General features: G+C 35.9%; 1 protein-coding gene across 1 annotated transcript in view; it reads left to right on the forward strand.

Annotated features, from left to right (window-relative positions):
• Positions 1-16,285, forward strand: part of LOC103317585 (dynein assembly factor 1, axonemal homolog) — a 119,660-nt gene that overhangs the window by 49,953 nt on the left and 53,422 nt on the right. The window contains exons 4-5 of the mRNA XM_031932874.1: positions 15,586-15,807; positions 15,928-16,070. Coding sequence (XP_031788734.1) covers positions 15,586-15,807; positions 15,928-16,070 — 365 coding nt within the window. The remainder of the gene's footprint in view (positions 1-15,585; positions 15,808-15,927; positions 16,071-16,285) is intronic.

A 16,285-nucleotide genomic window follows, 5' to 3' on the forward strand; every position in this document is an offset into this window, starting at 1 on the left:
GCTTAACGATATTATGTAACCTTGGATATTTACTTTATCGGGTATTTCTGCGCTTAGCAGTTTATGAACATCATCTGCATTGGTCAGTTTATGATTTTTACGTGCATATAAGTGCATATGTGGTATACCTCGTTTTTGAAACTCAATTACATAAGTATATGCAATACATTTTCCAAAAATTATTTTTTAAGAGTTTTATTTTATAATTAATTAACTTTTGCATTTAAAACATTTGCTACTAAATCAGGTCTATCAGTAGCTAATTCATTTTTTGTCAAATTTTGTTTGATTTCCATCCATTTTGGGTTACATGTCATAGTAATGAAAAAATCTGGTTTACCATACTTATGAACTATTGTCATTAAATCTAAGAAGTTTTGTTGTAACGATCGTGGACTTTCTGAGAAAGATAATATAACCATTTTTCTGATTTTTTCGTTGTCATCGTTACTTTTATTTTTAAATGATCTATGACACCTTTGCGTAAATCTGTCCTTAATTGCTGTTGATTTTCAACTTTTACCCAAGCATCAATAATGTGTTGTTGAGTTAATTCTCCTAAATTTAAGTATGGATTAAAATCGTTTCTAATGCTGAATTTATGACAATAAAATTGTAGCATTGAAATATTGTTTTTGTTGTTTTATTTTCCACATTGGGCATCCATCCAAATCCTCCATTAGGATACATACGTGGATATGACATAGGATCTACATGTTTACTAATGTATGGTATACTATTAGGTGTTTCATGTTTTGAATATATGCATACATCTTGATCTTATAGTGGTTGACTATTTTCACCTACAAATACCACAGCTATTCCATCACATTTTGCTGCGTTATATCTACGTTTATCATGATTAGAATTGCGTGTTATAGTATATGATTTTGTTCTTCCATTTCGACTTCGTGCATAATTTTGTATGATTTAGCGTATATGTTTACTTGTCGAAAAAAATTATCTAATTTCTTTAAGAGCATTAAAGAACGTGACACATTAGTTTGTAATCATAATTGCGCGGCGATTTCATTATCAACGATGTATGGTTGCCCATATTTTTTGACTTCGTTTTCGTCTAAATGTAAGGTATAAATAATGTGGTAAATTTGACCACTTATTCGAATAACTTATGGGCCTTTTCCGAAAAGAGCGTTAAATCTAGCTCCAAAACTTACGAAGGCTAGTGTATTATTATATTGTCTAATATTATTTAAAAAGTTTTTACTTTCGTCAGTATTTCCAGAAACTAATTCTTTTAAGCGTTAAGGATAAGTGCTATTGTCAGATATTACAACGTTTCCTCTATTGTAACAATTAGAAAACTTCTTATCACATAATATTTTAAATTTGAAATGTCTAGGATTACAGAATTCACATATTTCACTCATGCTACCTAAGTCATTCTCCATAATTGCTGATTCATCGAAATCAAAATCGAACATGGCATCCAATTTTGTTATTGAAAATGCATTGAAATTTTTAATAGTGTTACCTTTTAATTTTTTGTAGTTATTATTATAATCTTATTACTTTTTAATTTTCTTTAGATCTATAAATATATGTATATACCTAATCGCAACCGAGCGACGTTAGGAGCGAGGTGACCCTGCTAGTTATTATTAGAAGGCTTCTTTAGGAAGGAAGCAATAGCCTGTATGAATTTACATTCTTATACGCGTAAATGATATCCAACAGAATTTTAGAAGTTGAGTACTTTGTATACACACACCCGCATTCACACTATGTACATATTTTCCAGAAACAACCTATTGTTATTTATTCATGAAAATATTTGTTTTAAACTGAGATTTTTTACTATTACAAAGCTTCTTTTGCAAAGAAGTAATATTTATGGAAAAAAATGTTGGATCATTGTAAGATTTTTTATTCACACCATCTTGTCATTGTGGTTCTGCATTAACATGCATATTTAGTAAATCGGATGAGGATGAAGCAATACTTGCAAAATTAAAAAATTAGTAAATTTTTAATCAGCGTAGGCGCAGGAAAAAAATGTGGTATTAGCTATTTACGATCTGCTGAACGTGACGAAGTCGTCAAAGACGTAAATGAGTGTATGTCTGTGGATGTATATAGAGCCAAATTAAGTGAAAAATCTAGGAAGTTAGGCGATCCAAAGCCACCTTTCATCCGAAAAGCCAACGTATATCACGTTGCTAAACCTACAAAACTCAAATCGGAGTATATAGATGAGGACCCAATAGAAGCATTAAATATAATGAAATGTGCAAGCTATGCTAATGAAATCCATGGCATTGGGAAAAATTCTTTTTTTGTAGACTATTGGACAAATGAACAAGTACATTTATACAAAAAAGTTTAGTCTTTTCGTAATGACATCACAATTAGTTTAGATTCTACTGGTCTTCACACCAATCACAAACAAGTATAAAAACTTAAAAGCGACTCTCTTTTTATACGCCTTAAGTTAACCCTATCATATTTATATTGATAGTTCATTATATATATATATATATATATATATATATATATATATATGTAAGCTTGTGGGTTACCAAGCTTGGCTTTGTCACTTGTTGACATGTGAGTGAGAGCCAGTATGTAATAAGACTCCGAGCCGTTAGGATTGTTATAAGTGAGGTTATTGAAACTGATATACTAAAAGGTTTGCTATCGGCAATTGTATAGATTCAGATTAGTCTTAAGTCTATACGTTTACTGTAATATTTTTAGCCTTTACTAATTTGTACATATTGTTTAATACAGTTGTTTATACTACATCATACAAGTGTTGATTTCTAACCCAAAACTCCACTCCAGTGAATTTCCTTGTGCAGTGGCCTTACAAATCTATACAATGGAGATTAAAGCAAAGTTTTATTTTGTCTCGGAGGCTGGCACAGATTCGAAAAGTACTGTAGTTAAAGTGAAGAGAATTCAGCTGCTTGGTCAAGAGGAAAGTTTTTTGTTTCCAGTAGATAAAGAGACTAATGCTCAACATAAACAGCTTTATGAAAATTCAATTGTTAAAAATGTCGTGAAGAGTTTGAAAGTTCGCAATAAATTTCGAAATGTGGTGTTGACTTTATCTGACGAACTTAAGAATATTTATTTGGATACAGAAGGTAATGTGTTATACGACGAATATTTGGAAGAGATTACTACAGTTCAAGAATCAAATGTAAACAGAGAGCCAACTATAGCATCTGAAAGGAAAACAAGTTCTCTAGTAAAGGATATAGTGATTGAAAAGTTTAACGGTGAAAATATAAATGCGAGCGTTTGGATAAGGTTATTTGTGCAAGTGTGATAGAGTGGGAATTCCCCAAAATAAATATGCTGAAGTATTAAGATTATTTTTAGAAAAATCTGCATTAGATTGGTATAATGTATTTGTAAAGCAAAACTCTTTGTTAAATTGGGAGGCATGGAATAATGCATATATTGACACTTTCTCTGCACAGTCCTGGACAGACATATCGTATGCCTATAATTTTAAGTTTTATAATGGTTCGTTATTTGAATATGCGTTAAAGAAAAGAAAATTATTGTTAGAAGTGGATGACAGCTTGTCTATAAACACACAGATAAACGTGATTGTGAATAGCTTACCAAATTTTATCCAAAATAAGTTAGATAGGAAAGCTATTATAAATATAGAAAATTTAATGGCAAAATTAAAACAATTAGGTAAAATCAACGACTCGAAAAATGATAATTTAAACAAGAGAATTGGAAGTGAAAAAAGACCATGTTGTATTTGTGATAATTTAGGTTTTAAAAATAGATTTCATTTAGAAAGTGTATGCCGCAATAAAGATAGGAAAATTAAACAATTAAAAAATGAAAACATTAAGGTTACAAATAGTAATGAAATACAGGAAGTAGTAGCAAGTGAGAGGCAAATGAAGAGGCAAAAAACGAATAGTTCTCCCACTTATTAAAGTAAAGATTTTTGCAAATGGATGTCCAGCAATTGGTCTATATGACTCTGGTTCCAATATTTCTTTGGTTAGTAGTGCATTTTTGAATGATAAAAGAAATATTAAACAAATAACAAGTGGGAGAGATACTATTAAGGGTTTAGCTGGAATTGCGAAAACGGAAGGCGTTGTAATATTGAGGATTAAAATTTGTAATTTAGAAGAGGATTTTCAGTTTTTCATTGTTAAAGAAGGTGTAATCGATTGTGAATTTCTATTAGGATTAGACTTAATAAAAAAATTCAAGCTTTGTCAAAATGAAAATCTGATTATATCACAGAAACAAGAAAAAACAAATTTTGATAAGCAAAATAATATTAGTGAATTAAATACTAATAAAATGGAGAATATTATAAAAAAATATGAGATAATTTTTGCTAAGTCAAAGTTTGATATAGGAACAGTAAAAGATTACGAAGCCACAGTGAAACTGACAGAAAATAGATATATTTCAATGAAACCGTATAAATGCTCTTTTGAAGACAAACTAGAAATTGAGAAACAAGTGAGTGAGTTGTTAAAAGCGGGCTTAATAGAGGAGTCAAGCAGTTCTTTTGCAGCTCCTGTAACCATGGTTTTCAAGAAAGAAGAAAAAAAAATCACGCTTGTGCGTTGATCTTACAGAGTTGAACAAAATAGTAGTTCCAGAAAGTCAACTTTTTCCAAAGATAGATGATCTTATTGTACGTGTCAGAAACTGTAAGTTTTTTTCAAAATTGGATATAAATTCGGCGTTTTGGTCGATTCCGATACGTAAAAAGGATAGATATAAGTTGGCTTTTGTGACTCATCATGGACACTGGCAGTGGAACTGTTTGCCTTTTGGTTTGAAAACTGCTCCTGCTATTTTTCAAAGAGTTTTAGCAGGTGTGATAAGAAAATATAAACTAGATTCTTTTACAGTAAATTATATAGATGATATATTGGTGTTTTCTAAGAATTATGAAGAGCATGTAGAGCATGTAGAGCGAGTACTGCAAACAATATATGAACAAGGCTTTAAATTAAATAAAAATAAATGTCAATTTGCTCAAGAAAAGATAACGCATTTGGGTCACGAAATTGGAAACAATATAATTAAACCACTGAATGATAATTTAGTGGCTATCAAGAAGTTTCCTACACCTAAAACAAAAAAACAAGTTAGACAGTTCTTAGGTAAGATTAATTTTTATTTAGAGTTTATACCAAATCATGCTGCTTTACTGGATCCTTTGAGAAATTTGTTGAGGAAAAATGTGTTATTCGAATGGTCTGAAGAGTGTAAGAATAGTTTTAACTCGACAAAAGATTATTTATGTACATCACCTGCCTTGGCAATTTTTGATCCAGAGGTGCCAATATTCATCTTTACTGATGCAAGTGTTGAAGGAGTTGGAGCAATATTGAAGCAGCCACAAGAAGATAATTCTTTGAAGTCGGTGTTTTTCTTTTCTAGAAAGTTGACAGAGGCTCAGAAAAAGAAGAAAGCTATTTTTATAGAATGTTTAGCTATTAAAGAGGCCATTTTATATTGGCAATTCCATTTGATAGAAAAAAATTTATTGTATTTACGGACCATAGACCATTGGAAAAATTTAATATAAAAAAAGTAATGATGTGGAACTACTGCAGATTTTGAATTACATCTCACAATTTAATTTTGAAATTGTATATAATCCTGGTAAAGATAATATTGAAGCTGATTGTCTAGAAATCCGGTTTTGGAATCACATGAGGATAGAGATAATGATTCTACGATAACAACTTCAAATTTATTGAAACTAAACGATATCAAAGAAAATAAAAAATTGTTAAAAGTTGATGAATACATATTTATACAATATGTAGCTATTTATGAAGTATAAACTGACTTATAAATTTAAGAATAATTGCTTTCATTTATATAAATAAGAAATATAATATGAGTATAAAAGATTTACATCTACTAAGCCTCTGTGATAATAAATTTAAATTTATAATTATGTTAGCTTTATTTGTTCTGCATTCATTTCTTGATTTGCAAAAATGCATTATTAAAGATGATATAATTTATAAAATTTTAAATGATAGAGAGAAAATATGGATTACTGAAGAATTTGGAAAATCTCTTATCAGAGATGTACATGTTGATCAGGGTCATATAGGCACAAAACAGTTAATTCTAACCTTTGGGCAAACATTTTATTTTCAAAATATGTATAAGCACATAAGATTAACTTGTAGATCTTGTGAAACTTATCTCAACTTGGTCCAGCAAAGGAACCTCCTGAAATAGTGTACCTAGACACAATAGGAGGTTTCAAAGGTAATAAAAGTAAAAAGAAATATCTACATTTGGCGGTGGATCATTTTACAAGATTTGCTTACGTAATAACTTCAAAAACCCAAGTTGCAAAGGATTTTATAAATTTAATTAAGAAAGTAGAAAATGATGGAAGTATTAGATTGGTATTAACAAATCAATATCCTGGTATAAATTCAGCACAGTTTAAGCAATATTTAAATAAAAAGAAGATAGCATTGGTGTTTACAGCAGTGGATTGTGCGTTTTCTAATGGATTAAATGAAAGGACAAATCAGACTTTGGTAAACAGAATACGATGTAAAATTTACGAGAATAGAAATAAATCATGGCCTCAGGTAGCAGAGGAATGTGTAAAGGATTATAAAAATTCAATTCACAGTTCAACTAGATTTACTCCTAATTATTTGCTGACAGGACTAAACAACTCATTCTTACCCGATGAATTAAATGACAACAATTTGACAAATTTGGAAGACAGTAGAAAAATAGTTTTTAGGAAATCAAAAGAAATTCACAATCAGAATAAAGAATATTATGATAAAAATGTAAAACAGATAGATTATAAGGTAGGAGATTTAGTTTATGTACAAAGCGCTAATAAATTGAATAAAGATAAAATAGATCCAATTAGAGTAGGTCCTTTTAAAATCAAAGAGAAAATTTCTGATGTAATGTTTTTGTTAGATAGTAGATTTAGAAAAAATGAGTCAAATATTTTTCATGCTAATAAGCTTGTTCCTTACTCCGATGGAGTGCACCTTCGGTCATTGAATGGGGGGATGTAAGCTTGTGGGTTACCAAGCTTGGCTTTGTCACTTGTTGACATGTGAGTGAGAGCCAGTATGTAATAAGACTCCGAGCCGTTAGGATCGTTATAAGTGAGGTTATTGAAACTGATATACTAAAAGGTTTGCTATCGGCAATTGTATAGATTCAGGTTAGTCTTAAGTCTATACGTTTACTGTAATATTTTGAGCCTTTACTAATTTGTACATATTGTTTAATACAGTTGTTTATACTACATCATACAAGTGTTGATTTCTAACCCAAAACTCCACTTCAGTGAATTTCCTTGAGCAGTGGCCTTACATATATATATATATATATATATATATATATATATATATATATATATATATATATATATGCGCGTGTGTGTATGTGTGTGTGTGTTTTTCTCTCTCGGAGAAGAGGTGTTAGGGAAAATCTTAGAAAGACCATAGCGTGACTTTGTTTATGGGGTCGTCGAAACAGCCCCATCTGCAATGTCAGCCGTGTGTTGGATTCACACCGACTAAACCCATCCTTTTTACAGCCAGATGAGAAACACCCAACTGTACCAAGGAACGCCCTCTTTGCCTTTATCAACCCTCGGTAAAGGCGCACCTAGCTTCATCTTCTGTGCCCTTGTTCCCTGCGGTACGACCGTCAAGTAGTGCTTTGCGGGGGGGGGGGGGGGGGGGGGCAAAAGGCCCCCTCTTCTAATTGATGTGGTCGTCATCACGTCTCCTCCTTTCTGCGTCGTCCGGGCGTCTGCTTCTTTCCGCATCGTCCGGTCGTTTGCTTTGTGCGGCATCGTCCGGCTATCCTCTGGACAGCGTTAACCCCGACACGGCTCAGTGACCTTCGTCTAGCTACGTTTTTATTCCGCTGTTTTGCCTTCTCTTTGCCTTCTTTTCTTTTCGTAATTTCTAACCTTCTTGAGGATAGTCCTTACGTAGTTGTTTACTGCATTCCAAATATCCTCTGACGTCAACATAGTTGTCATCATTGACTCAGGTGTCACTCTGGTCTGGAGATAAAACTCGAGTTCTTCTCGCTCCATTGGGTATCGCGAACAGTTACAGAGAACATGCTTCGCATCTTCGTTAGCGTTCAAACAAGCTGCAGTTCGGACAGGCAGTTCGGACTGTTGTCTAATTTAAATCGGTGCAGATAAGCCTGGAAGCATCCGTGCCTAGTTAAAAACTGTGTGAGGTAGTAATTGACCTATCTATGTTCTCTTCCAGTGCAATCCTCTTTTTTTATTATAAGTCGATGTGTCCATCGCCCTTTGTCACTAACATCCCATCTTGTTTGCTATTCGGCCATTGTCTTCTTTCTTGCTGCATCCCAGATCTCCTTCTGAGTTTTGTCACTTGTTTTTCTTTTAGTTTGGAATACTTCCTTACTTTCCATCGCCAATAGGTCAATCGGCGGCATACCAGCAATAATGCACACTGCATTGTCCGATACTGTACGGTAAGCGGACGCCACTCTTAGTGCACTTTGTCTCTACAAAGTGCTTAGCATTGGGGCATACGATTTCAGCCGCATCGCATCTGCCCATATTGGAGCTCCATATAGCATAATCGATGTGGTTACACTGGCTAAGAGTAACCTTCGCTTCTGAGTTGAGCCTCCTACATTTGGCATCAATCGTGATAGAGCAGCGCCGACTTTTGCTGCTTTATCGCTGACTATTTCCAGATGTTGTTTGAAAGTTAGTCTTGCATCAATGGTGATGCCTAAGTACTTGACGGTTGGTTGAGAAGCTATCTTATGTCCATCCACCGTCAGTGTGTTTTCCTCCATCTTCTTCCTACTGGAAATGAGAATAACTTCCGTTTTGCGACTGGCTAGTTCCAGTCCTGTCTCCGTTAGCCATTTGTGTATTATGCGGGTCGCTTCTTCCGCTATTTCTGTCACCTCTTCTTTTAGTTTCGCTATTACCACTACTGCAATGTCGTCAGCGAGGCCCACGACTGTTGCTCCTTCAGGTAATTGCAGGCTTAGTACCCTATCGTACATGATGTTCCACGTCAGTGGGCCAAGCACTGACCCTTGAGGTACGCCTCCTGTAACTTTATAGGTCTTGGTACCGTCCTCCGTGTCATATAATAGAATTCTGTCCTTTAAATAGTCGGACATCATTCTTCTTATATATAAGGGCACATCTTGTTTCCGGAGTGCTTCGTGTATTTCACTCCATTTAGCCGAATTGAATGCATTTTTGACATCCAATGTAACTATAGCGCAGTACTTCTTTTTTCCTTCCTTCCATCTTTTCTCCTCTATCACTGTTTGCGCAGTGTCGATCACTAGGCTAACTGCGTCCAGGGTTGAACGATTCTTCCTAAAGCTATATTGGTAATCTACCTTCTCCTTCTATAAAATGATCCATTTTGACGCAGATTATGCGTTCCAGGATCTTACCCGAGGGTGTCCAACCTGCAGAGCGGTCTATATGATGAGGAATCCTGGGGTGGCTTTTTTCCTTTTGGCTGAAGCACGAGTCGCTGTTTCTTCCAGTTTGTGGGGAAGGTTCCCTCTTCTAGACATGCATTGTGCAAGTCTACGAAGTCCTCTGGATGAGCATGAATAGCATGCTTCAATGCAATATTGGGAATGCCATCCGGCCCTGGGGCCTTGTTTTTTCCTACCCTTCTGCAGGCGGCTAACAATTCCTTAATCATGATCGGTGGAACAGCCTCTTCATTCGCACCTATTTCGATGAACTTGGCTCTTCCAGTTGCCTGGGGAACAGTGTGGTCACTACCCGGTGTAATAGTTGCGGGCATTTTGGAGGGGGTGCGTAGCTTCCTTTGAACTTCTTCATTACTATTTTGTAAGATCGACCCCAAGGGTCCTGTTTGACCTCATCCTGTAGTTCTTTAAGGCACCGTCGCTCGTTTTCGCGAATTGTCTTTTTAAGCTTCTTCTTAGCGTCCTTCATTTCTTGTCCGCGGGCATCTACTATTTCCTATCCTCTTCCCTCTTCCTCTTCCGGTTTTATAGTATTTCTTTCTTGCTCGTTGTTCTCTGCTTCTGGTCCGGTGCCATTCTGTGCGCGCATTCTCAACCTCTTCGACCCACCAATATACTAGTGGTCGTCTACAATTGGGCATTTTTCTCGGCATGGCCGCGTCACAGGCTTGTGTGATATTACCCATCACCTGTACCGCCTTTCTGTTCGTCGTCCCCGAGAGTTGCAATTCTTCCAGTGTCAGTAGGAACATCTCCTTATCATAATCCTTCGTTTCCCAACTGACTCTGTTGGTCCTTGTACTCGCGCTGGGTCTCTGCTCTGATTTTCTTACCTCCATTATTATGGCCTGGCGATCACTATATGTGTAGTGTTCACTTACGGTCCACTTGTCAATTGAGCCAATAAGGCAACTACTAACAAAGATCAGGTCTACAATAGATCCTGCGTCTCCTCTTCTAAAGGTGTTAGTGCTACCCTGATTAAGTAACACCAAGTCCAGGAGAGCAGATGCTTCTAGCAGTACTCGTCCTCTTTGCTTAGTCCTTTGACTGCCCCCCTCTACGGCCTATGCGTTAAAATCGCCTGCGATAATTACTGGCTTTCTTTCCGCAATATCCTGCACGAGTCGATCTAACTGCAGCTCGAACTGTTCGATCGGTGCGTTAGGCGAAGTATAGCAGCTGTATACGTGTATTCCTGCTATCTTTGCACGAACAAATCCTTTCTCGCTGGTCAACATTTTTTCCTAGATTGCCACGTTCCCGCATGCCCAGATCGCTGATCTGCCAGTGTCGTCTGTTTCCTACGATGTCTCGTCCAGAGCCCTGTATGGTTCACATATAATGGCTACGTCGATCTCTGTCTCATGAACGTACTGGTTAAGTAAATCCTACGCTGTCTCGCAGTGATTGAAGTTCAACTGCACTATCTTCATTATCTTCGTTTCTTCAACTTCTCTACTGCCGCTCGGTATACTGGGCATGTGTAGCTACCAGCAGCATAGTCACTTTTCTCTATTGCTCCTATTTCTTGGCAGAAAACGCAGCTCGGTTTGTTTTTACAATCTCTTGCATTATATCCTTCGACTCCACACTTATAACAGTGGTTACTTCGATCCTGTGTTACTGTGCAGTTTTTGCCGATATGTCCAAATCCTAGACATTCATAGCAGCGAAGTGGACGGGCATTCCGCTTTATTTCTCGTATTCTGCATACTACCCAGCCTATCCTGATTTTCTGCTCTGCGATCATCTGCTGAGCCATTTTTGTTGGCATTTGAATGACCGCCGTTTGCGTATCGCCATATGCCTTGGGCGCAGACTTTACTGTCGTTTCCTTCACTACATTTAAGCCGCTATCTTGAAACTACCTTCGTAGCGCTTCCACGATGTCCTCCTTAGTAGTCAGAACATCAAAATCTTTCACTTCAAAGACCTCTACATCTTGTAGGGTTCTTACGGTGACACCCTCTTCTAGCACTTCTTAGTTTTGGGTCTGCTTTCATCTTTTACAAGATATCAGCGTAGGACTTATACCAAGTACGGTCTTTACAAAATGGCATCTCTCATGGGAAACTAGCCATTGAGACTAGAGCAACAATTAGACTAGAATTTTGAACTTTCTAAAAAAGAAAAAAATATTTAGATTATTTAGAATCATTCAGAAGATTATAAGACTAGATATATAAAGATGTATAAGAAATAATATGGTTATTTTATATTTGTTACTAAGAGAATTTACAGAAATTAAGAAAATAAGCAGTATTAAATTATTCGACTTATAATTCAGATATTCATTAATCAGAATTATACACAAAGATGGATCTAGTTGTAGAACATTATTACTTCTCTTCAACATTGAGGACATTAAGCAGTATTAATAGCGGAGACATTTTACCAGATCAGTTTGTCCAAGAAAATTAGCCATGCGATAGCCTATGTTTCTCATTACGGCCAACATCAAATTTTTTAAAAAATATTAGATTGTGACAATACAAAAATTTAAGTTTCCTCAAAACAGCATTTCTTCATCACAACACATTTAGACACTTTGCAATTAAGCTAGATGATTCAAGTCAAGATCAAGATGAACATTTTGATGATTTTTATTTTAGATTACGGAATATTTTACAAAAAGCTGAGAACCATTTAGTGAAATCGCATCCACAACTGTCAAGCCTATTTAGAGACTAGTTTTAGATGTCCTTGCTAAAATGGTTTTTGTCCGGGAACTTCCAACCTACTTGTATCAAAACGTATATAAATCAGCTCTAGAAACTTTAGACGATGTGGCTAAATTAACTAAATTTTTTATTATACAAATAGTACTGGTATTAGGCCATTACGTGGTGAATATATCAATTCGTTAACGGAAATTCAAGAACAAATAAAAAATTATTATACTACCTCACGGTTCGAAAATGTGTATACAGTACTAAAATAGTATGATGATCAGAAAAGTATTCCTTTAACAGAAAATGTCTGATCAAGCACCTAGAAATTCATCTACTGTGTCAACCAGAGACATCCTACTGCTATACGAATCGTAGAAAGCATTTTTCCAATAGAATATACTTAAAAAGATATCCCACACCATTATACAGCACCAAAGTTTGGAAACTTTAGTACAAAATTAGAGAATTACGAGTATTACGACAGCAGATCGTCAACAAAAGATTCACCCTGTTGAAAATATATACCTGGATATCCAGGTGGATTTTCCATATGGATAATCTATATGGATTCATGTGAATTCCATATGGATTTATGTGGATATTCCATATACATATCCACATGGATATCCACCTAGTTTTTTAATAAGTCAAGACAGTTAAAAATTTTTTATGCGCCTGCTATGTATAGTTCATCTAACCATTAATGAAAGTACCATCCGGATAATAACACCTAAACTGGGGTTGTGAGCTCTAAAATATTCAATTTTTAATTATTTTATAGAAATTAAAATTTTTTGTAATCCTAAAAAAATTAAGATTTTGGAGCTCACAACCCTAGTTATATATATATATATATATGTATTGTGTGTGTGTGTCTCTCTCATCACTCATACAGACGACGTATAATATGAAACCGATCGCCGAACATCGAGCGAGTGCTTTGACCTACAAGTCAGCACTTCTTACGAGCGTATAACTGCTATAACGACGCTTTAAAAAGCCAGGAAGCGATTCACGAAGCGCCTTTTGTATAAGTAACCTGTTGTCGTGTAGCTGAACCCGGTCAGTGAGTGCGAGTGCTATATCTCTGTACACATCGTTTATTAAGTACGTAGAAAACACTCAAACTCTGTGTGCAAGATATAGTAAAACTCATTGTTTTCTGGTTTGAGAGTCTGTATCGTGCAATAGGCGAAGGGCCCGTCAATAGCAGACCGACGTTAGTGGGAAATCATAGAGCAACTTGGATTAACTATACATTCATCAGCCACGAGTGATCGTGTAGAAGTAAAACTAATCAGCATCTGCCTTTACAAAACACCCTGTATACTGGGTTTAAGTGAAAACTGAATCATTTCTATCTCAGCTTCTATAAAATGAATTTTAATCTACCTAGGTTCAGTATTTTTATTAATTTTTTTTAATTAATTCATGAAAACAAGATTTTTTCCAACTCAGGCATAAAATGGACCCTTTTTCATGCCAGAAAGTAGTGTAGAAAATCGTGTATTTTGAGCGTGGTTGGAAAAGTTCGAGTTGGAGCAGGGAAACAATTTTTTCCCCGCTGAAGCGATTGAGTTGATTTGTAGAGAATCGAGTTGTACAGGGGCGCAAATATTTGAACTTAACAAAACTAAAAATATAAAAATTTTCAACTATATTGTGCACGACTTGATTTGTAATTGTGCATGATTCAAAATTCACAATTTCCTTTTTCACACTTGAACGTATAAAAAAGGGATCTTTTATATGATTTTTAAAATTTCGAAAATTTATCATTTATTTAAATAGTTTGTCTAAAATTCTAAATAAAATTATGTGTATTTATCTACCTGGGCTCGTTTTTTCTGTTTTTCTTTTTATTAATTCGTAAGAACCAAGATTTACAGGCATGTGCATGTGCGTTAATTTTATCTGTGCGTGTGCGTGAGTGTGTACAAGTTGTTTATATGTTTTCATCCAATGGTAGATTGTTCCACAAGTATGAGGATCCAGGGGTGCCACCTCTCCCCTCACAAGCCGGAGTATCACGCGGAAGTCGAAGTAAGCTAGTACGTATGATAGTACGGCTGAGTTAAACATTTTACGTAGAGAACAAGCTGTGAAATACTTCCTGCGTCCGGTGGTGGTTAGCCATTGCAACGCCCGCCTGTACGGGGAGATGTGCTTATCTTTCCTTACACCATAAATGTAAGGAATTCCCGTATTCACGAGCCTTTGTAGTTTTAAGTCAAGCTCCTAGGTCAAGTCACAGTAAAAAGAGAGCAGTAATTAATAATTAGAAATAGGAGCACTTGCACTAGGTGCTGGCGCAACCTGAGATTGGTACTATTTCTGAAAAAGTCAAGCCCGTACATTAGTGAGTGAGCATGATTACACATTTGTGTGACGTGCTCCTTCCACGTGATTTTAGAGTCAAGCACCAATCCCAGATTACGCACAGAAGATTCAAAATTGACCTGGGCACCTCCAATATTAATGAAAGTGTTAGCTACTGAAGAGTGCATTTATGTAGTAGGGGGAACTCAGTACAGTTGCTTTAGTTTTACTAACGTTGAGTTTAGTCGGTTTTGTGCAGCCCAGCCCATTATCCTCTCGGCGTTAGCACTCATCTTGTTAGATAAAGAATCGAGCTCCTCAAGGTGGCCTTGGCTGTAGATTTGCAAGTCATCTGCATAGATAACATGGGAAATACCGGAATCTAGGCAGAAACCGATGTCGTTGATGTACAATGCGAACAGCAAGGGATCCAAGACGAAACCCCTGCGGGACGCCGATGTTAAGACGCCAAGGAGAGAAACGTTCGCTATTGTCACCACCGACGGCCTGCTCTCTCCCAGTAAGATAGGAGGCAAACCAGCGGATGACCTGCTTGGAGAAGCCGAAAGTGGTTAGCTTTCTCAGGGGCCTGACGCGACAGACAGTGTCAAACGTCTTGCTAAAATCGAAAAGAAGGAGAAGTGTTACTTTCTTTTTGTTTATCCCGACCCTGAGATCATCAGTTAGCTTAATTAGGACAGACTGAGTGCTATGGCTAATACGGAAGCCTGTTTCCAGGTTGTCGAGCAAGAGCCTTAATTCAAGGTACTTCGAGACTTCCCTGTGCACCAGCCACTACAGGGCCTCGGAAAGAAAGCAGAAAAGTAAAATCGGACGATAGTCAGTCAGGGCTGTTGGTGAACTGACTTTGTTGAGTGCGCGCACAAGCGACAATTTCCAGGCAGAGGGGAAACAGGACTCGCTCAGGGACAAGATAAAAATTTGACTTAGTAAAGGGGCCAAATATTTGCATAACAACAGCGAAAACTAACCCCAAAGCTCAATTTTTCCGAGTCAGCGCGACTACCTAAATATTTCCATATATTTTTATTATTTGCATATTTGATTAATTTTAAATACTCATTTATAGGATATTCTTTCATTGAGAACTTAGAAAATTATACAGGACTGAAATGCCTTTGGTTGGAAAATAATTGTATTCAAGCAATCAAGAATTTAGATAATCAGATACAGCTTCGATGCCTATTTCTTCACCATAATCTAATTAAAAAAATTGAAAATCTTGAACATTTGAAGAAACTTGACACACTTAATATTTCCTATAATCTGATTAGTAAAATTGAAAATCTTGGTAAATAGTATAGTGATAGTAATAGCAAATATACGTAATATATACGTAAAAATATAAAATAGAAAAATGTATTGGAGAGTATCCGATATGTCTGAAAAAATGCACTAATTATGTTTCTAGGTTCCTTGAAAAATCTTAATTCTCTGAACGTGTCTCATAATTATTTACAAAATGCAGAAGATATAGAGCACGTACGAGTTTTGGATAGTGTTTCTATTTTAGACATATCATATAACAGAATTGATGATCTACAAGTGATAAGCGTAAGATTATAAAAAATACTAAAATTTTAATTATTTTCATTATCTTACATATTTTCCCCCTCTACTAGAATTTTAGCTAGTGGTTCAATTGTGACGTGGTAAGCTGGGCTTATGCACTAGGGGAGTTCTAACTCCTCGAAGAAAAGGAATGCTCCTCCAAGCTGGAGCTGGTGATGCGCTAGAGGCTACAGCGTCGACAAAAGATTTTGGGAGAC

This window comes from Nasonia vitripennis, assembly GCF_009193385.2.
Source record: "Nasonia vitripennis strain AsymCx chromosome 5 unlocalized genomic scaffold, Nvit_psr_1.1 chr5_random0003, whole genome shotgun sequence".
Taxonomy (NCBI): Eukaryota; Metazoa; Arthropoda; class Insecta; order Hymenoptera; family Pteromalidae; genus Nasonia; species Nasonia vitripennis.